General features: G+C 41.9%; 1 protein-coding gene across 15 annotated transcripts in view; it reads right to left on the bottom strand.

Annotated features, from left to right (window-relative positions):
- Nucleotides 1-2425: 2425 nt before the first annotated feature.
- The window catches only part of FAM110B (family with sequence similarity 110 member B), a 102669-nt gene continuing 83406 nt past the window's right edge, over nt 2426-21688 (bottom strand). For 13 of the 15 annotated variants that reach the window (XM_085537366.1, XM_085537368.1, XM_085537370.1 and 10 more), the window contains 2 exons: nt 15879-15945; nt 2426-5302 (listed from right to left, as the gene is read on the bottom strand). In XM_085537366.1, the coding sequence (XP_085393492.1) occupies nt 3903-5015 (1113 nt within the window). In that variant the 5' untranslated portion in view covers nt 5016-5302; nt 15879-15945 and the 3' untranslated portion in view covers nt 2426-3902. The remainder of the gene's footprint in view (nt 5303-15878; nt 15946-21688) is intronic. The other 2 variants (XM_015855639.3, XM_015855640.3) reach the window with 1 other exon arrangement.

Raw genomic sequence — 21688 nt, forward strand, 5'->3', positions numbered from 1 at the left:
TTTTCACTGAATGACTCAAATCAAACGCGTATGGCCTCCACGGATGGATAAACTGCTGCAGAAAGAGAGAAGTCAGCAGCACTGATTGGCCCTGTTGTCTGAGCGTGTCTTTTGATTTTAGTCTTTCTGCCAAAGCATCATCCTCCTGTGTTTACCCTTCAGAAGCCCTCCCTCATGCAGATGCTGCATGTGTTTCCAGCTCGGCCTTCTCTCCCGCAGAAACCAAACTCATCAGAAGGAAGAACTCACAACTCAAGATTTATGGAAGGTAATTTTGCAGCACAGATCCTGCATCTCGGATCTTTCACAGCCTTGTTACAACACAAAGTAATTAAAAGAGCAATTTTACGATGCCGCCTTTCTCTCAGATAAAAGGTTTATCTCCATGCGAAACCATAAAGATTCCAAAGTATACATTGTCACATCGCTCTCCTCTTTCCCTCATTGTGAATCGAGATCACAGAACCACTCTAAGCCTTTGTGCTGTTGTGCTGTGCACACACATACGCATGGATTTACACTAAGCGCTGGAAACACACAGTGCTTTTTCCCCACTTATGGGGCCAGGGCTGCCAGCCCAGTACCTACTTTCACAGGACACCATGTACCTGCACCTCCTTATGAGCTGCTCTTGCTGCAGGAGCTGCTGCGTAACCACTTCTGCTCGCTGTGCATTTTGCACCTGAGTGAATACCCACTGAAGGCAATGGGAACATGACCAGAATGGGTCCCAGGTGAGGTGTCTGAGCTGGTTACAACCATCTGTAAACTCACTGTTTGGCACTCGGGAATCTCCCAAAGCGGACACAAAACAAGGGGCACTCTAGCAACATCTGAATTAGCAGCCTACGAAGTGGTTGTTCCCCTTTGAAACCAAGAACAGCTCAGACAGCACTGAGGAGGCTTTTATACAAGCAAGCAATATCGTAAGTAAACCCTCTCTGCATAAACTCTAACAAAGCGTCAAATGAAGGGAATTCTTATCAACTTCTTCAAAGCCTTGTGGACTTTTCACAGATGTCCTCTCGTGATTTCTAGCACTGCAGCCTCACCAGTTATAAGAACAGCTGACTCTGAAAGCCTTGGTCCCGTATAATCTTGCTCGTATTCTTAAGAGCAGGAACACTGGAGTTGGATCCCCACTGCGCTGTGTCAAAGGTTCTTCTTAAGCACCTGGGTGAGGAAATGCTCTTACTGACAGCTCGCAAGCCTAAACCCCTCATGGTATTGAAAGGAAATGAATTTGGTTTCTCAGAGCCTGTGGCTTCAGAACAAACCCTGGGAAACAAGTTTAGAATATCAGCACATGCTTCAATCCATTTTCTAGTTACAAAGGCTTCTTTATTAATGCTTTTGGCTGACAACAGTTGAGATAAGTGTTTTAGGAATGATGATAAACACGCTAAGAGAGAACAATGCGAGTGCACTTCTATTTCAGTTTTAACTTCTTTCATTGCTGTACAGCTGCATTACATTTGGCTTTAATCCCTTAAGCATTATTTTCCCTGGCAAAGTAGCCACTGATCTGAGTAGAACTTACTACTGGAAAAATACGCTTGAAAAACCAGCGTGATACCAACGCCAACCAAAATCCATGGAGCTTAAACTGTCACAAATGTGCCCGCAGCTGGAATATGCCATCTCCTCACTAGGAATGCTGCAGTCTTAGGTTGTGAAGCGAACTGCAGAAAGCACGGAGTAGCTTCCTGCAACTGAACGTGTGCCTTGTCCTCTCAGTGAACAATCAATAGGAAAACAACTGTATAAAATGATGCAGAGTAATTCCTAGAATGGCTTATGTTGGAAGGGACCATACAGCTCACCTAGTTCCAACTCCTTCCTGTGGGCAGGGCTGCCCCCCACCAGCTCAGGCTGCTCAGGGCCCCATCCAACCTGGCCCTGAGCATCTCCAGGGATGGGTCACCCACAGCTTCTCTGGGCAGCCGTGCCAGGGCCTCACCACTGTACCATAGGCATCAAATGACCACACTGCTCTACTTTCAGTTTTGCCTGCATTAACTACCTATGGCTATGGGTCAAGAAGCTGAGCTACAGGCTTCTTAAGGGAAATATAGATCCCAATTGCGTAAAACAACTTTAATACTGAAATATATAAATAATCACTACTGAAGAATAACACAGCAGACCGTGGTGATTCATTACGAATAGATGCTATAAATGGGACCAGGCACACTGCTAGGTAAGGAGGAAGGAAGCTATTTTAGGAGTCCTGAAAATTTCTTCCAGTTCTGCGTAGGGATCATGCTGCTACAGTTTACTTTCCAGGAAACTCTGCTCTGAAAAGCACTTTTGGGAAGAAACCTTTCATTGGAACCATCATTTAATGCAGACCTCCAATGGATCTAAAACACAGTTCCTGATAGCTTAAGAATGGGAGGAGTTTAAAAATGAACAAAACCCACCGTACCTGCACCAGGAGCTATTTATTAGCATAACACTCTTCCTTTTAAAGATTTCGTAACAACTGAAGTATATACAAAGTCTTACAGCATTTACACAATAAAAAAGGTTTCCTATTAGCTGATGAAGTATAAGGTAGTGCTGCGGCTTATTTCAAAGCATGTATACAGGAATAATGAAGCAGACCACTGTACTTTCAACTCCTCTGCTACCTCACCACAGCTGTCAGTTGAAATGACAGTTCATTACGCCACTGGGAGGATACAGATTGTTGTAGGATTTGTAACGGGTTCACCTGCAGCACTAACCATCAGAAGGAGGAAAGAAAATAAAGCTACATACTGTCATGTTTCTACGCTTTCTAGAGCTGTAACAAACTTTCACAGCCTTAGATATAACATATGCAAGACAACATAATCACAATTTTTCAGATATAGTTCAGCTACTGAGTGTATTTACTTCTGAATAGGAGGCGTTATATTGATATGGCTGTGTGTTTCCATTTTTGTTCATTAACTGTTCAAATAGGTCTACAAAAAAATAAAATAAAATTAAAAGACAGCACGGACTTTGTAGTCATGATGTGTTTGACTAATAAAGGCATTCAATATCAGCTATAGGATCTAATCATTCCTGTCAAAAGTTTAAGACCAGGAATCTTAAGAGTAAAAAAACGAATCCCACAAAATCCCGCACCTGCGATGCTTTTGTGTGTCGACTCCAACCTTCTTTAACGTTTTTCCAACGGGGTAATACAAAATTATTAGAATGCTTACACCAAACCAAATGCAGTACTCATTTAGTTTAGAAGCGGTCAAGCAGACTCATTAGACCGCCTCAGTTGTGAGACTGAGGGTGCTTATCTAGAAACAGAAACCTAAACAGTCCCTTACTGCAGGTAGGGATACATTATTTTAGCAAAGAACAGCGTATTCCTTGCCTTTCAGAAACAGCTTTAAAGGTGCCAATAATCCACCTTCTACAAGAGTTAAGGTTGCTTTGACTACTGTTGTATGTCTAAACCTCTTATAGTGGCCAATTTTCCTCCACACCCCTCCCCTCCCGCTCTCCCCCCCAAACGGGATTCCATTTCAACTTGGAACCTAGAAACGTCAATTGACGATATCCGTATTAAGACAAAAAGTGACATATAAAACCCACAAGGAACCACATAAATACCAAAGAAGTCATATAACCTTTCCATGTAAACACTTTGATTATACTAAAGCCCTAATTAGATTCTTGTCTTAAACTTTTGGCAGATAATGTGTATGCTCAGCCAGGCTTTGCAGTTGGTTATTGTTCAAGTGGAAGCCAGGTCAGTTCACATGTTGACAGGCATGCAACTTGGAAACATTGCACAACAAGCAACACAAAGAGATTTGAGAAGTGTACAAGACTTCAAGTAGACTTCACAACCCTTCACAACTGAATATTCACAGACAAAGATACAGTCCTTGCTTTTTCTACTGTGGATTTTCTCACACGTGGGACACTTTCTGTGACTCTCTAGCTTGCTTGATGCTATATAACCACTTGATGATTCTGGCATTCCTTTCAATAGCAGAAATGCCGTATGGCACACGGTCATTGGCACTGTCATCATTTCTAAGGTCACTGTTGCTGTCCTGAGACTGTTCACAGTCTGAGCTAATCATGCTTGCACTGCGAAAGTTGAGGGATATAATATCAGAGTTAGCCCTTGCAAAATTTTCCATCCCAAGGTTTTCAAGCTCTTCAGGATCCAGTCCACAGTAGTTAAAGAATCGTTCAACATCTGCGTCGACACGAAAGTATCTGTCGCTTAAGTCTGATTTCGATCGCTGTAGGGAGGGTCTTCTACTAACTCCGCATCCAGACTCAACTGCCTCAATCTCTGGGGACTTCAGGGTGGCAATGGCAGCAATTTTGGGTTTTGGAGGCAGAGGTGGGGCTGAACTACTGCAAGGTATTGCTTTTAAGGGCTTTGCGCTAGTTACTTTCCTAATGTCTGAGGAGCTGTGAGAGACATGTAAGAAAGTCTCTGCCGACTGGTCTAGGAGCCTTCTACTGACATTGGAGCTGCTCTCCTGGGGGCTGCTACGGCCCTGTGTGGGGTAAACCTTCAAGGACTCAGCAAACGAATGGCGGTTCAGTTCCGTCGAATCAGCTCTATGGGGTGGCCAGTTTCGGGGACCGTGCTTGTGCCCCGAACCCGAGCTGGAGCCTTCAGAGCTATTGATGATGTTCTTCAGAATCTCTAGCTTCAGATTTTCTCTCTGGACACCGCTCTCGGTCTTTGCATTGTTGCTGAAGACCTTCAAGGTGGGGCTGCCCAGTGCCCGCTTGGCCGCAGGACAGACCGGCGGCTTCGCCAGCACTGCTGGCTTCACGGGCTCCTGCTTGGCATTGATGACCTCCTGGCTTTTGACATATTTCGCCTTGTCGGCTTCCAGCCTCTCTACCGCGCTCAGTCTTTTTGGATTAGGCTCCGCCTGCCTGCGAAAATAGTCAGGTCCTTTGTTCAGGATGCGGAGAGGGACGGCAGATGTGAAAGTCACGGCAGGGCTGACCGGCTTCACCATGCTACCTGTCGGTAGTGTTTCTGTAGGCATGTTTGGTGGTCTTTCCCCCGCAGCCGTTTTGGATTCTTCTCTGGGATCTCCTAAACGCACGGTGTAGAAACATGTACATTAAGCACAATGAATAGCCAATGAATCCAGGGATCTGAGCGTTAGCAGCAGCGCCTCATCTCACAGCTCATTAAATAACGCTGCGCTTCTCTTTTAAAGGCAGCCTTTGTACTGCAAGGCCACCAGACACAAGTCCGTATTAGTCTGCTCCACTGCCTCCTTTCTTCTCGCTGAAAGATGTGGGAGTCTCGTCGCTTCCTTTGTGCGATCTGAAAGGCAGAAGAGCCAACCACATGTTAGCGGCAGCGCCTGACATCAGAGCGATAGCAACAGCAGCCCAACCCTCCTCTCCTCTCCTGTGGCGGCACTGGGTGCCCCTCAGCAGTGCCCGGCCCCAGCACCACCCAGCAGGATTATGCCAAAAGGAAAGGGGAAGGACACAGGCTCCCCGCTGGGATGCAGCCACACGTGTCTGGGGGCAGGTAGGGGACAGGGATACCGAATGGGATGGGTCATCGGGTTAGACCCACATCCTTCCAGACAATGAATAAAAGCGCACTTTCAAACACTGCCTGTGGCTTTGTCTGGTTGATTTCTCAACATACTTTATCTCTCAACCCCCAAAGTTTTTCTCCTTACTGGCAACGTATAATTCTAACAAACTCAAGAGTATTTTCCTATTTTACCAAATGCTCTGGAAAATGAGCCAGTCTAAAAATCAGGAAGAAAACAGAGATAATGTAGTGTTTTTAACTGCAAGGCATACGCTTCATCATTAAGCTAATAGAAAAACAAGCGACCAAATAGAGATACTGCTGAAACCCCATACTGCAGCTTCAAGGCTGTTTGAACACGAGTCCCCACAGCATGGGTGCTCCAGCAGCAAAAACAAGGATTTCCAAGTTCATAAGGGAGGGCAAATTAACTGTAACAAGAAAAACCTAAACCTAATGAGAATAAACAAACATTCTTTTAATGGTGGATTCTGGAAGCACGTAAAACATTCTGACTTGGCTTGAAATAACAGAACTTGTCTTTGCATTTAGATACAACTCTTCAAGCTTTCTAGGCAGCACAATGTCCAAAACAACATTTACCTTTATCTGAATTGCTTTACGACTCCTTCAGTTTACGCTGCCACAACACTACACACAACCTAAAATGCAACACTGCAGATAACACGGCAAGTGCTGTAGACATTTCTCCCACATGAGGCACTGAAGAGCGCGTACCAAATAATCTAGTTTTAAAGCAGTGATTTTAGCTAATGGGTCTCATTTGTTTTATTACCGCCCCCATTAATCTACACTGTCCTTTTTAATATCCCATTTCTGCTACCACCGTGTTCTTCAGGGAGAGCAGGAATAGCTGCTGCTGCTTCTTCACTCATCCCAATGTGCCCAAAGCAGCATCTTTCCCAGCGATGACCTGTTTTTGCCTGTACTGCCATGTCCGTCTATCCAAACTACTAACCATTGGGTATTTAACCATCAGTATGTTGTTTGGATCCACAAAAAAAAACTCCTCTAAATCCCACAGAAAAACCTGTAATTCCAGCTAAATATACCTTAAGTGACAAAGAAAGCAGCCTCAACACACGATACATACATTGAATATTTTCTCTAAACCACTCAAGGTCAAAGCAAGGAAACCAAATGTATAAATGCTATAATGAGATTATAGGAAAAAGCTGAGCTTTCTCCTGAAGGCTCACTGTCACAAGCATTCTTCAAATACAAACTAACATATTTAGGTGGGTGATAAACCAGACATGCATTCAGTGCAATTGAAAGGGTAGTGAAATGTTAATTAAGCTTTCCTTTCAGTGTTGTTTTATAAATCCTGGCGACTTCCTGAATTTTAACTAAGTCTTCCTGAAAGAGAAAAAGCTCTTTTTCCTCATTTGAATCAACATATTTATTGGGACTATTTTAAAATTAAGCACATTCAGAAAGTCAAGTTTAGCAGGCATCTGCACATACACATTTCTGTTCCATCTACACAAATCAAACCCTTCCACACTGCCAGCACAGAGCTTGTAGGAATACCTGATTGCTGCGTGCATTTAGCGTTTACATGCAGAAACTGAATATAGGCAAGGACAGGGGACTTGTCAGGAGAAAACAAAAATAAAGAAGAAAAAGAAAAAAAAATCACATTCCAAAAACCAACCCTTCAATTCTATGTACTAAACCAACACTGTCACCCAACCAAGTTAATACCACTTGAATAAGCAAGAGTACAGCTCTGCGCTTCTCCTCAGCCATTGTCAATGAAGGCCGTGGTTCTGCCCAGAGGAACTCCTGCCAGCTCTGCTCTGCTCCCAGAGAGCTGCTCTGAGCACACTGCAGATTACTGGGGCTGTGGGAACCAAGGCTTTTGGAAGTCCTTCCCCAGCATTTAGTAACTTCCTTACTCAGGACAGCCCTGCTTGCTGCCAGCAAGCACTGCTTTTAGGTTTGCTTCAAAGGAAGAAAGAAGAAAAAATTCCAACTGTGCATGCGTGTTCACCCAGAGGAACAAAAGCTCTTGTTTGCAAGCACACATGGGGCCAAATGCCCTGAAGTCAATGGAAATACACTGTGACTGGCAATGAGCTCCAGGCATGCCTTCAAAGAAAAGCAAAGGGCTGGGGGGAGCCACAGCAGAGATGCTGTCTGGAGATATGCTGTCATGGGCCAGGTGGTTATGTGGCCAGATAGGGAGCTCTGCCCTTGCATTGCTGTTAAAAACTGAGGTAGACGATAGAACTTTCTACAACAGAAAGTATGCTGTGTTCCTGAGGTACTGTATTAAAATACCATGGGGAATTTTATTCAGTACTCTCACCTCAGAGAGATAGAAACTGTTAATCAGACTGCACTAGAACAGTAAGTGGGGTGGAAGACAGGTGGATGTAGGTACTACTGAAACAACCTCTCCTGCCTGTGCTCTGATGGCTGCAGCCTAATTCTGCTGCTAGCTGGGACACCTAGTGCAATTCCTATCAGTGCCTCTGCTGTCCACAGGCACCTGAAACATGACTGTGATGCTATAGAGTCACTAATTTCAGCACTAATGAAAAAGGCTGAGCAGCAGCAGCAGCACAGCGTAGTCACAGGAAGACAAAACGGTGCCCCTTTGTTTCCAGTTGTGCAAACCATAATTGCAGCAACAAGGGTGGAAATGGCTTCCTGGTGGCCTAAGTGATGAAAAAAGTCATAGCTTAGCCACTGGAAATGCCTGCTGTGGATGGCTCCAGTACTGGCTTTGTACTGTAGAACAACATTTCCACTCCTAGGAAATGAATGGAATATACTCAGAGACCTGGAATATACTCAGGGACCTAAGAAACATTTGACTCTTGTTCACATCCAGATGTGTATTCTGTAAATGTAATTCTTCCCAGGGACTGGATTATGTTTTTCAGACTCCTGTTATTTCACTCTGTTAGAAAAAGATCACTAGGCTTAAGAGATCATTTAAAGAGAAACAAAACTGTAAACTTATGCACACATTCAAGCACAATTCATTTTAATAACACACATACACTGATAAAAGCTTTCTTGAAGTTTGTACCACTGAGCTCTTCTAACATCAGTGACTGTTGCAGAACTGTCTAAACATCTGAACTGCTGCAGAATGCAAAACGTACAAAGGAGTAGAGGGGCTTAAGGTTTTTAAAGCTCTATTTTCAACCAGGGACTTTGATTCAAGATTCCTTTGTGGCAGAGGGAGAGATCCAAAGCACTTACTCATTCTAGGCATCTCTCATCGCCCCGAGACCTGCAATACATTTGTTAAGATATTCACATTTAGGTAACAGGTTCAGCAGCTGTATGATCTGGGACAGCATGGCGCAGCCGACTGCAGCAATAGCTATACAACTAACAGTAACTAGAAACAAATTCTCTATGAAATATTATTGTGTGTTTCCTTGTGGATCCTATACCTTGACCAAGTTTCAATCAGCCTTTGCCTGAATGTCTACTCTGAAACCACTACATATTTTAGCAATAATCAAGTTGCAGCACAGCAGCAAAAGCCAACAATGAAAATATGGCTTAAATGATAACACAGAAATTTTTACTCTTGATTTCAGTGAGGATGCAGCTTTATCCAGCAACACTGTGCTGAAGCTGATGCTCTTACTTCATCCCTCTGGAACAGAGGACGAGTGATGGACAGGAGGTACAGAGGGCTGGAGAAGGAAGCACAGTGGGTACATATAACAAGGGCTGACAGCCTTTCCTCTGCTTTCCTTGTTATTTAAAGGTCTGTGTCAATTTTATTTTCCTGATGGTAAAGTATAACTGCACAGCCTCAAGATGCACCACAAACATCATAAATTTAAGTACAAATGATCTCAACATGGCTCAGAGAAATCTCAAAACAAATTTTGCACAGGACCATAGCACACAGATGAAAAATCATAGGCTCAGCTAATGGCTAGGTGCATGTTAGAGCTGATGGCCCCACTGTGAAGCTGCTGCTTTGTTAAGAGACCCTTTAAAGCCAATGAATGAGGACTTCAGCGAGAATAACTTGCTACAAAGCTATGCGCTAGGATACAGTATCGTGTATGTCTAAGATCCTTACAAGTTCTTAGGACAACCATCAGCATAAACCTTATATGTACTTTATGTTAGTAAGTTTAAAAATACAAACAAAAAACCAAATTAGGATTACACTGGCACTGAATAGTTCACATACAGAACGGGAGCAGGATGACATTTTGGAAATCAACTTTAGATAAACAAATACATGGGTGCAGACTTGGCTTCATGTTATATCAACTGTGGAGATAGAAAGCATGAGGAGATGGAAACACCTTTCAGATCTGCCATGAACCAAAATCAAAGTGCTGCCCTTTGGGGATATGAAACAGTGACCAATAAATGAAGGGCAGCATCTGCTCAGGGAGGAGGCTGAGCCTCCAGAAGGTCACAGAACATGATGTAACATAGTGACCTAAAACCAGGAGTGGCACTGGGATGTCGAGGTGGGAAATTTCCACCAACTGGGAAAGTTGGTGATCAAGGCAGCTGCTTTGAACTGCTTGTGTATTATGTATTTAGGCCGATTCTGATTTGCTCTGGCATTACACTCAACAACATCCACCAATGTTAAAATATCAGTCTGAGGTGCTGTAAGGTGACAAGTTTGTGCAACAAAACCTTCTAAGATAAAACTCTATCAAGTGTCACTGTCACTTGACAGTTCCTGTTTCATTTTGCAGTTAAAACTGAGGTTTAAACCAGGATGCTGATGTAACTAGAAACACTCACACTGTTATGGGGAAATAGCTTTTGGAGAATCCATGGTGGTACAAATGATGCACATCCATGGCTGCACTTGTATGCTGCCTTTACATTGCAAACTCAGTTGCTTATAACACACCACACTGTCTGGGACAACTTCAGCCTCTCATTTAAAAATACTTCAAGAAGGGACCTAAAAACTATAAAGGAATGTGATGGAACTTCTTGTTACATTTGCAGTTCTGGCTTTTTGTGAATACTTCTATTTTAATGTGTATTTTGCCTGAATATTTCTTCAAAACACTTTGCAAAACTTTAGTCAATACCTTTTAGGCAGACCTTGGGTTGCAATCCAGCCACTTGCTCTTCAACAAGTCACAAAGCTCAGCCAGTCCCAAGTTCAAAGCACCTTCGTTCTTCTTATTCTGTCTCTATAGGCACTGCACTTAAATGTATGCTCCACAAGCTCCCCACAACCCTTCATCCTGGTTAACTATTTTCCAAGAGGCCACATTTTCAGTGTGTAGCAAAATTAATTAATTGGCCAGCCTTGCCTGTCATCACTACTTACTGGGAGGAAATAGAGGGAGGCTGAACAATAAAACATTTTTAATTAAGATGCTGAAAAGAAAACATTGTAAATAGAACACTTCAGATTAATTTGCACCTCAGATCCATGGAAATTCCTAATAAGTTCACTTTAAGAGCAAGCTATATTTGAAGCTACCCAAACCATAGTAGTTTCCATACATAACTGGTTCAGTACAAGCACATGTGTTAGTAAAGAAGAAAATCAACATCATATATCTGCAAAAATACTTAAGATACACCCAGAGCGCCCTCAGTCAATGTTCACACAGGGACACGTCTCACAGGCAGGCTCCATGCAACAGTCACACAACCAGCAATCAGGCAGCTCAGAAACAGCTCAGGAACTTCTTAAGTATCCCTTCCTCCAGAACCAATCCTCATTAATGGAGCACTTGCTCCTTTGACAGCAATTTCTGCTTAAACCAAAACTGAGAATCACTTTGGAACTCTCCTGGCTCCAGATACACCCTAAACACAAAACACATTAAGACCTAGACATCGTCCCCTCCTCCCACAGCTAACTCCCATAGAAAGGAGCTGGGAGAAGCAACAAGAAACACGCAGGAGCATAGGGATGCTCAAGGCATGCCCCGCACAGAGCTGCTGCTCAGCATGGGAGCAGCCCTGTTACTGACATTAATGGGCACGCACATGGCTAACTAAGCCTGATGGCTAATTCCCAAGCTCTAGATGAATCATGGATTTTCCTGGCTGTCCTTGCCCATTAACACTACTTAACCCAGCATGTGCCTTCTGAGCATGCTGCAGGCCCTCAAAATGCAGCTGGGGCTAACAAGGATATCACAGAAAACACTTCTGCCTTTGCTTCATTTGGAATGCCAACTGCAAGACGACCTCCACAGCAAATGCTGAAACTCCTATACAGTGCATATAAGGACTGACTCTTCCCCAGCACTTTTAAAAGTCTCCCACAAAAACCAAATATTTGCAAGCTTTCTTTAAGTTACAGGAAGAGTAAGTGATCCCATGTAGAGTTCCTGGAGTGAAAAGTAGCGCATGATTAATTGCTAGGAGGTAGGACGGCTTCCAGATGAAACAGGAAGAGCCACCCCAGAATACCACCCAATATTCTTCCCTGGGAGCTGGGGAACTTGCCCCATTCTGGAGGCTGGGTAATTGGTGCAGCCTCCCATTTCTCAGTAGATGAAGAACCTCTGATCTCATGTACTCAAATGGACAGCAGCCGCCACTGCCAACTCATTTTTGTGGGGCGGAAAAAGTTCACCCGACTGACTCTGTCATATGAGGTCAAACCCTCTGAAATCTCAAGTTGCCGTGTATAGACTTTGTTTATTGAGAATGTTTTCTGAAACTGTTTGCAATGGAAAATATATCGACGGAACATCATATCAGAGCTATAAACGGCTTTTATTTAAAAAGCCATAAACCCACAATGAAAATAGCTGCAGTTAGACATTCCTTGTACTCTGTAAGCCTGCAGAGCTCCAGCACATGAAGATCCAGAGTCAACAAAATACAGCCCGGAAGAGAAACAAAACCCCAACAAATTATGCTGTGAAAAAACAAGATACTATGAAAAGCTACTATAAATGGGGAAGATATTTCAGGTTTAAAACCTCCTTTCCTTTAATAATCAGAGCTTTAATTGGTAAGGAAAACTTTTAAATCACTTACTCAAGAGCTTCAGAACTGACATCTTTCTGATGTTTCTCACACTTTATGAAGATACATTTGAAAGGAATGGTGCATAAGTATGGAGTAGTTCTTGTAATACACATTGTTACAAATAAGGACACAAAGTTACATTGAATATACTGATTTTTAGCCTTTAACAGCTTGTTATTATATCTTATAATACAGAAAATTCTCTTTGTTTCTGAATAAACTACGTTCACAAACAAAAAACTGCTTCACTCTAATATTAAAACACAACAATACTGATGTTGTATGTACCGATGTACATACAACATACGTACCATGTACAATATGTACCGATACTACAAATACATGGAAAGGCAATAAGGCAGGCACAATTACCAACTGGTTATGGCTGAAAGCAATAAGATGAGACAAATGGCAACGTTCACCTTGTGGAATACAACAGAGTGGCCCCATTCTGACAACAGGGGACTTTCAGTCACTCTTCTGATTAGCTGTGGGGTGTTGTTTGTCAAGTCTCTGCACTTAATATCCTTTTCTATAACGTGACATAATGCTGCAGTAAGGTCAGCATGGCTACTTAATTTCTGCACCAGAATTGTTCTGGGCTAACCATTTATAAACTGTACAACTTCAACTACATGAAACAGTGAACATTAGTGTTTTTTTTTTCTAAAATAAGCTAGAGAATTAAAATGTTTTGATGATGTATAAACAAATCAAGTGGTTCCCCTTCCCCCTCTCCTCTCTTTTTAATCATATCTTTTATTTTAGACTGGTACAGCTATGTTTTTCTCTAGATAAGAGAACATTTTCCCATATCACAGAATATTCCATTCCTCTTTCCTCCAGCCTCAGTTCTAAAGATACACACTGCTGGAAGTCAAGAAAGAAAGTCAGAGGAATGCATACCACTGCATCTGTATATTTAAGACTTCTTTAAGTACATAGTCAGAAATACCAGCCTTGTTGCAATCAGAGTACAATAAAGCTGAATAACCCAAATTCTATGTTGTACATTCACGGTGTGATTGCATATTTGTGTGGATGTATTTACTACGGTTGTTGAAATGTTAGCTGTTAGAATACATTAAGTCTGTTTCCTATTAGTGACATTTAACGTAATGACACTTCACTAGAAGTGTCTTTAAAAAGCAGCACTTGCAAAGTCAGAATTGCCCAGGCTCTTCGTACTAAATGGTTTTCTGTGTATCCGAGGACCCTAATGAAGTTATGACAGAAATTCTTCATGGCCACATCTTTTGCAACACCATAAAAGTCTCACTGTCTTAAAGAAAATAAAAGCTGTGTTGAGTCGTGACCACTGCACTGGTGTGTTTAATCAAGTGGAGATGGAAGCAGCAGATGGAGGGCTGAGGAATCAGAGCTTCAACAAAAACCAACCAACAAACAACCCCCAGTAACTGGGACTATGGGGACAGGCACAAGAAGTAGAAAACTGTAAGACATAGAAGGTTAGAGGATCTTCCTCTCATATATAATACACAGCAACGTCAGTAGCTCACCTCTCTCTGGTAAATAAAATAAATTTGATTCCAGCCTAGAAATTGGATACAAGTCTCCTGAACTCAAAGCCATGGCTTGACCCTCATGAATTCCTATGTATTTAGAAACGAGTATCAGAGCAAGCAGGTGGATATGAAGAAATTCATAATCACAAAACCGAGCTCTCTAAGACAAAAAAATCATTAAATGCTACTAACAAGGAAATGAGCCTCAGGCGCGGAGATGTGGTGTCAGTTCTTTCACGTTCCCATTCTTCGCACACAAAGGTAACCTCTTCTGGTCAGCCTACCACCCCCATCACTGTCAGGGAGCCAAGCCTCTATGTTTGACAAGCGACACCCCTTACTTGCTAGTGCCAGCCTGTCACTGATCTGGGGAACCAGAAGGCCTCCAGAGGTCCATTCCACCTCAGTCATTCTGTGATTCTGATCTGCTCTGGTCTCCACGCATCCTCTAAAAAGACAACATTCAGGAGGGCTGGCTGTATCACCACATCTAGGGCCAAATGCTGTCATTATCATAAATCATGGGCTCCATCTTTTATACTTGTGGAACATATGGTATGTCTCCCAGACAACTACAGACCTCCTGGAGCATCCTGATGAACATCAAACATCAAGTTCCTTTTCTAAGATGGAAACATATCCCATACGAAGTGTCACTAGCAAGGTAAAACACATGAAATGTGGTTGTGGTATTAGAGTAGATCAACTTCTGACTACAGAAACTGAACGATTACAAAGCTTTGAATGTTCCTAGCGTAAGTCCTTGCAGCACAGCTTTGATGTCCTTCAATTTTGGACCACAACATACCTGGAACTTTTCATTCTGAATCTCCTCAACTGACAAATTGGTTTTGAGATTATTTCAACATTTCACCCCTAAATTTGCCACACGTACTCTTAAGACTTAAGATTTTTGTTTCAAATAAACACAGCTGTGATAATCATTAAATTAAGACCCCACGCGATGCATATTTACATTCTGGAGCTGAATCTGTTGGTAAGAAGCAGATGAATACAACATGCCTTCCACAGAGTGGAATTAAAACCAGGTATTAGTGAAGTGTGATGTTCATTTGACAGACGATGCATCAGATATTGCTTATTGATTTTTACTTTGCCTCAAATAAATGCTGCAAGTGCTCTAGTAACTTTTTGAGAATTTTATGGTCATTGGTACAAATTGCCATACTCATACAACTCCTGACTCCCTGGGTTTCAAATGATTTCCTTGTACAAACTGAGAACAAAGCTACTGAACATAAGACATGCTCTCCTTTTTTTCCTGGATACTGGATTTCCCCCCTTTTGCTTAGAAGCTTTAAAGACAAGTAAAAGATTCTAAGCTTTAATGTTCACCTCCTCCTCCAACTTTGAAATCAGGCTTAGAGCACTGTGAATGGAATCATAGATGTTTAAACTTTCCTCTGCTTTTCAGCACGTCAGTAACAGTAACCATTAATAGCAGAAAGCTCTTGAGCACAAGGGTTAGAATTGTGCACTTGTGCTGCAAGTCAGAAAATATTGGAATCTACTGAATTGAAAGACTGCAACCAAAGTGTACACTGGGGATAAAGAAGGAAAGAGCACCAGGAACTACTTGAATTATTTTGCCATGTTGACATGACCACTGCAGTGTGACTCAGGGCAGCAAAAGGAAGCTTCGATCTTTCTTAAACTGTACAAATGAATCCCCAAACCCAATCAATTGGTAAAGACCAAGAAAGAAGATTCACTATGAGAACAAACCATGAGGACAGGTGAAGAAAACAAGGAAAAGATCCTCTGGAGATGCCCTCATTCTATTAACCCCTGGATAAGAAAGTGTATTTAAATCAGGATACCTGAAAAAGCGCAGTGCTGAACTCTTGTCTAGGCTCTGAATGGTGGACTGCAAAGCTCCAGTGGAGGCTGAAAGGAAAAAATATATATATGTGAAAAAGCAATTCAAAAAAAGAGGGGGAAAAAAAGGCAGAAATATGACAGCCCTGTATATACTATTTGTGGGATGTGGAAACCAAACACCAAGGCTTGGTCCACAGCACTAGAAGGGAAGACAGCTACACATTACCAGAGCAACCACGAAAGACCAAAGACGTGATGAAATCAACACTGTTACACACTAGAAAAGCTACGAGCTGTGTAATAAAAACTAATTAAAAAGACATTTGGGATGTCTCAGATCATAAGCTCTCATTTGCCACAGTGTTCTGAGGTTCAAGACTGAGACTCAGCCATGCTGTGAATAAAGTACAAAATAGTCCAAATTTCAAAATGACATTTGTAATGCACAGATTAAGGCTAACATAAAATGTTGCATTTTAGGTTCCTATTACAGATAAACAAAGACTTCTGGTTTGCTTCCCTCATTTCCAGATGAAGAAGAGAGAATATAATGTTATAAAGAGCAGAAAACTGAAAATAGCACTTCCGTGCAATAGCTTTAGCAGGGTGTAGAATCAGTGTCAGCTACCCCAGGGATATTTGTTTGAGGGAAAATATCAGTATGTAAATGCTAATGCTACTTCGTGGAATCTGCTTGTTGATTTAGACTTAAAAACGTGAAATTTTGGAAATACGAAATCCACGGTAATGACTTATTTTTAGGTGACCTCCTATATTCACAGTTAAGCTCAAAGGATAAAACTTAGTATGCTTCGGAACACCCACGCGTCTCCCTGCTGGGAAGCAGAGATAGCTGACAGGATATTTTCCAAATCACCAACTCCAATTAAAAACCACTAAGTTTTTACACAGCTATTAGAAACTGGTCATTTCTTTCCAACACCTACATGAAGTGATTATTCATGGGACAACCATGACTTTCAACTGGCAATACAAGATCATGGAAAAGCAGAAATTTCTGCTAATGCAAGAGAGGACTATTTTATTTAATTAAAACAAATTCATATATTACCCTTTTTGTTATTTTGTGAGGATTTGGGGCAGTAGTGTTTTTGCAAAACATTTAAGTTACTGACACGAATATATGAACATAAGCATTCACAAATACATGCCTTACTCTAACAGTACAAACTGACTTGAGAACTATTTGAGAGATAATAGCTACATACAAGAATAAAGCCCTTCGAAATATTGGCAAGGCTAGAACACGCTTTATCATTTCCTCAGAAAATATAACGCTTATTTGAGACTGTTATTTCAAACAGCAACAAGGATCAACACATTTATGATGGGACTGACAGTGTGAGCTATGCAGTGGGATATATTTAGTGAACGCTAGTATATACAGTATATACAATTTCAAAAACGTGTGGCTTATTGAGTTTCCTAAGCGCTAGAAAGAGGTCATGACAATAAAAAGTGTCACTATTAATACTGGAGAAGCTCTTGTACAGAGGATTGTCACAATTCCCCGCTTCCACAATAAACATCCTCCTCCACGTCTCAAGGGTTTTCTTGAAAGGACACACATTAAACTGTGAAATTACCCGGAAGGGACACACCACACAAGCTTCACTGAACTTGGATTTGGACCCAGGATAACAATGAAAGAGATAGATGTACAAACAAAAACAAACATATTCACATTCTGTGGAGTTTTTAGGCACGTCACTGGTATCAATGTGTATCAACTGATATCAGCTGATATGGAGCAAAACGCCAACAAATAACTCAGTTTAGCAGTCACAAAAATAACCTAAAAAACCAACAACCACCAAAAACAGTGGAAAAAAAAATTAATAGGTAGAAAATAACATCAGACTAGCTTACAAAGCAGACAAAAGGCACAAAAATCAAGTAAGTGGTTTATACAAAGCACATTTCTAGTGGCTTATACACACACATTATGTACATTATCAGTATTAAACCATGCAAAAAAATTGCACTGCATTGCCACAAAGGCTCATTTTGCCATTCCCAGTCAGAAAGTGTATTTCCACATACAAACCTAAATATTATGCAAGTTCTTTAAACACCAGGACAGCAAAATATTCCTACATGTGCCACCCACAAATGGGACCAACCACGAAGCTCTATAATGCACAAACATCTGGTGAAGCCTGGGGGCATCTACCTCTGTCTGCTTCCTTACCTGGTAGGAGAACAAATCACAGGCAGGAAAGTGCCAGGGGATTTTGTAGGTGTGAGAATGAACAGCCCACGGCGAAACTATACCTTGAATTTGCTGCTTTAAGCGGATGATAACTGATATCCTCCAGCACTCTCTCAATCCAACACAGTGCAGTGTAATTCTGATGTCTTTAGAAAATCTCATCCCTTCCTGTACGCGCTGTTAGATTCTTCTTGCAAACTTTTTGTCCCCCTGCCTAGTTGCACAGCCCAGCCGCAGTGCAGAACAACTCAGAAAGATCACTGAATAACCAATGCTTGCATTCTCTGCGATGTGGAAGGAAGGCCAAAAAGATGTTCCACACCTGCTGGAAAACCAGCAGTACAATATGCAGCTGGCCTTGGCTCAGAAGAAATCACGTTCTTGTGACTAAAGCATTACCAAATGACTGGCCTCTAAGAAGGAACAGAGCTTATTACTGCTGACAACTAACATCACTGATTCTTTCGTTCCCTTTAGTTCTTGCTTGGATTTATTCTTGGACCTGGAGGTGCAGGATTTCATTTCCCTTACAGATAAACGATTCAGATAAAGATATAGCCAGGCAAGCTGAAATACAGTTTTTACACTGGACAGACAATACAGTGTTAAAATATTTGCTAGCATGTACAAACACTGAGAGTTCAGTGCTTCTTTTTGGTGGTGCACAAGTCTGCTCCTTGCAGACTGGGTGCATCAGGGCACCTGCCTCAGCAAGTCTGCAATAGCACACACTGCCAGTTTTGCAAGTTTACTTCTCCATATATTGCTCATTTTGATTTTTTCCCCCCGTTTAGTAATCTAACACGATCAATGATAGCAGATTCATATAATCTCTGCAGAAATGACTGGTGTCCACAATACTTACTTTCAGAAACAGGCAGTGGCCCTACATCACTCTTCTTCAAAATCAGTAACTAATATGCTGTTACTGCGCTAGATGTGGTAGCTGAGGGCTGTGCAAAGAACCAATTGATCAAGAGCTACTAGATGTGTGCAAGGAATATAGTTTAACTCTGGCTTCAAGGTAAATCACTAAAGCATCAATCCTCATCTTTCCAAATCTCAAGTTTTAAAGAATGAAAAAGAGAAACAATGAAAAAAACAAAAATAAAGACATGTCAGATCAAAATCACACAGGGAAAGTGACATCAAGACTTATGAAAACACAAAAATTAACTGGAAGGTTTGACATCATTTGTAAGGGCAGAAAACACACCTAGGCAGGAAGTACAAAAAACTGGACTGGAATCACACTAGGAAATGTTAATCTCTATTGTTTTTTTCAAGTCAACAACTTATACAGGTTTGAACTATCATTCCCCTCTGAACTTATGTTTATCTATTGCTCTGCATTCTGTAGAATCCCACGGCCTCATTCATATTTCTCTCAAAAAAAAATCCTTCTGGAATGCCTATAAAAACACTCCACAACAGCCAGGCAGCTGGCATAATGCAATTGCTTGTTTTCCTAATTTTAAAAGCTCCTCACATCTACTGGTAAAATCAAGGTCAAATGAAAAACATTAAAAACAACTATCTGGAGATTTTGGAAGTTTATTTATAGCTAAATAAATTCTGGACGTTTCTACTGTTTTCACATTTCTATTTAAGTCGTTTAACAAATGAAATAATACACTAATTGTTAAGGAAGGAACATGAAGAAACAAAAAGAATTCCTTCGATTTCCAGCTTGCATCCCTGATGTCCACACAACCACCCAAAAACCAAACCGCATGTCTAAGAGTATTGTCTAGACATTCCCTGAACTCCAGCTGCTTGGGGCCATGCCCACTTCTTGCCATGGGCAGCCCGTTCCATGCCCACTGTCCTCTGGTTCAGACCCTGTCCCTAACCCCCAGATGCCCTTATGCTGTTCCCTCGGGCCCTGTTACTGTCTCCAGAGAGCAGAGCTCAGTGCAGCCCCTCTGCTCCCTGTGAGGAGCTGCAGCCACCATCAGGCCTCCCCTCAGCTCCTCTGCTCTGGGCTGAGCAAACCCAGGGACCTCAGCTGCCCCTCACGCACTTCTGCCTCTCAACCCATCATCACCTCCATAGCTGTGCTTTGCACAACCTCTTAATAGTTTCATGTCCTTATACTGTGGCACTCAAACAGCATCTGGTACTGGAAGTGAAGCTGCACAGCACAGAGCACAGCAGACCTCCCCTCTCCCAGTGGCAGTGCTGGGGCACCCCAGGGTACGGTTGGCCCTTTGGGCTGCCAGGGCGCACTGCTGGCTCATGTTCAACTTGCCATCCACCAGAAACCCCAGGCTCCTTTCTGTGGGGCTGCTCTGCAGCCTCTCACCCCCAAAACCCCACTTGTGCTCATTAAAACTTCATGTGGATGGTGATTGCCCCACCTTCCAGTTTATCAAGACCTCTCAGGAAGGCTTTAGTATCCTCAAGGGATTCAACAGCTCCCCCTAGTCTAGTATCGTCACAAACTTAGTATACCTTTAAGTACAGAAAAACTCTACACTACATGCAAAAAAATACAGAGGGTCCCAGATTAGTGATCATTGTGATGGATATTGTATACTTGAAATGTCAAGATCTGAAAGAATGGTCAGCTGTCTGCCATAAATGCAAGATCCCAGTGTGGATTTTAAAAAGAGTAAAGAAGTGAGCCTAACATCTGGATTTCCTATTTGACACACAACTGAAGAATGAAAAAACATCTGGCCATGCATATCACAAGCAGAGGGACACAGGTCATAACCAGTTCTCAAAGACACTGGCAAGGATACATTTTCTTCAGTAGTTCTTAACTGAAGAGCACGGTTAGCCCCACACCTGGAGTAAATACACAAATCATCACTAATAAGATTCAGGTAACCTACCAAACTCTTCCTATTTATACTTGCTGAAATCAGAATGTACACTGAATGAGAACCTGGCTTTTTCTTCAGACATCTACACTCTTTTTTGTTTCCCGTTAAGAAAGAAAAGACAAACTTGCTATGAAACAAATTTCAAGTATTTTCTTAGGCAACATAACGACAAGTAAAGTCAACTTACCGTTTATAGTCTCCTATCTTCATGCAATGCTAAAATATTTATACCTAAATATACTTGCCCTAGCTGCTCTGCTCCTTGCCTTCCAGGTTTAGCATCCCTGAACAGTAAAGCCACTGAACTGATACAATAGGAGAAGTTAAAACCATAAATGCATCTTTATTTCAATGACCTGGAGAGCAACAAATCTTAATTGGAACACCAATGAGCAATAGAGAGCACTGAGTGCCCAAGTTGGGCATGACGTAAATGAACACAGAAGATACTCAAATTTGCAGCCCATGCTCTACAAAGGATTGCACCGCACTTTTCATTTGGCAGGTGGTTGGAAAGCGCTGGCACAAGTTAGATAACATGTAACAACTTATAACTTTCCTATGATTGAAAGCAAACATTGGAAATTGTGCAGAAGAATGCTGTAACAGGAAAATAAACAGGCAAACAAACGGAGCCACAAAAGCTAAATGAAAAATGTTAAAAAAATGAACATTAACTTTTTGCCTGCACAAATCATGGCGTAATTTTGGCTGACTTGGCCACTACTGGCAAAAGGAGACTTAA

The sequence above is a fragment of the Coturnix japonica genome, chromosome 2 (genome assembly GCF_054131305.1).
Source record: "Coturnix japonica strain WE chromosome 2, WE-NBRP24, whole genome shotgun sequence".
Classification (NCBI taxonomy): Eukaryota; Metazoa; Chordata; class Aves; order Galliformes; family Phasianidae; genus Coturnix; species Coturnix japonica.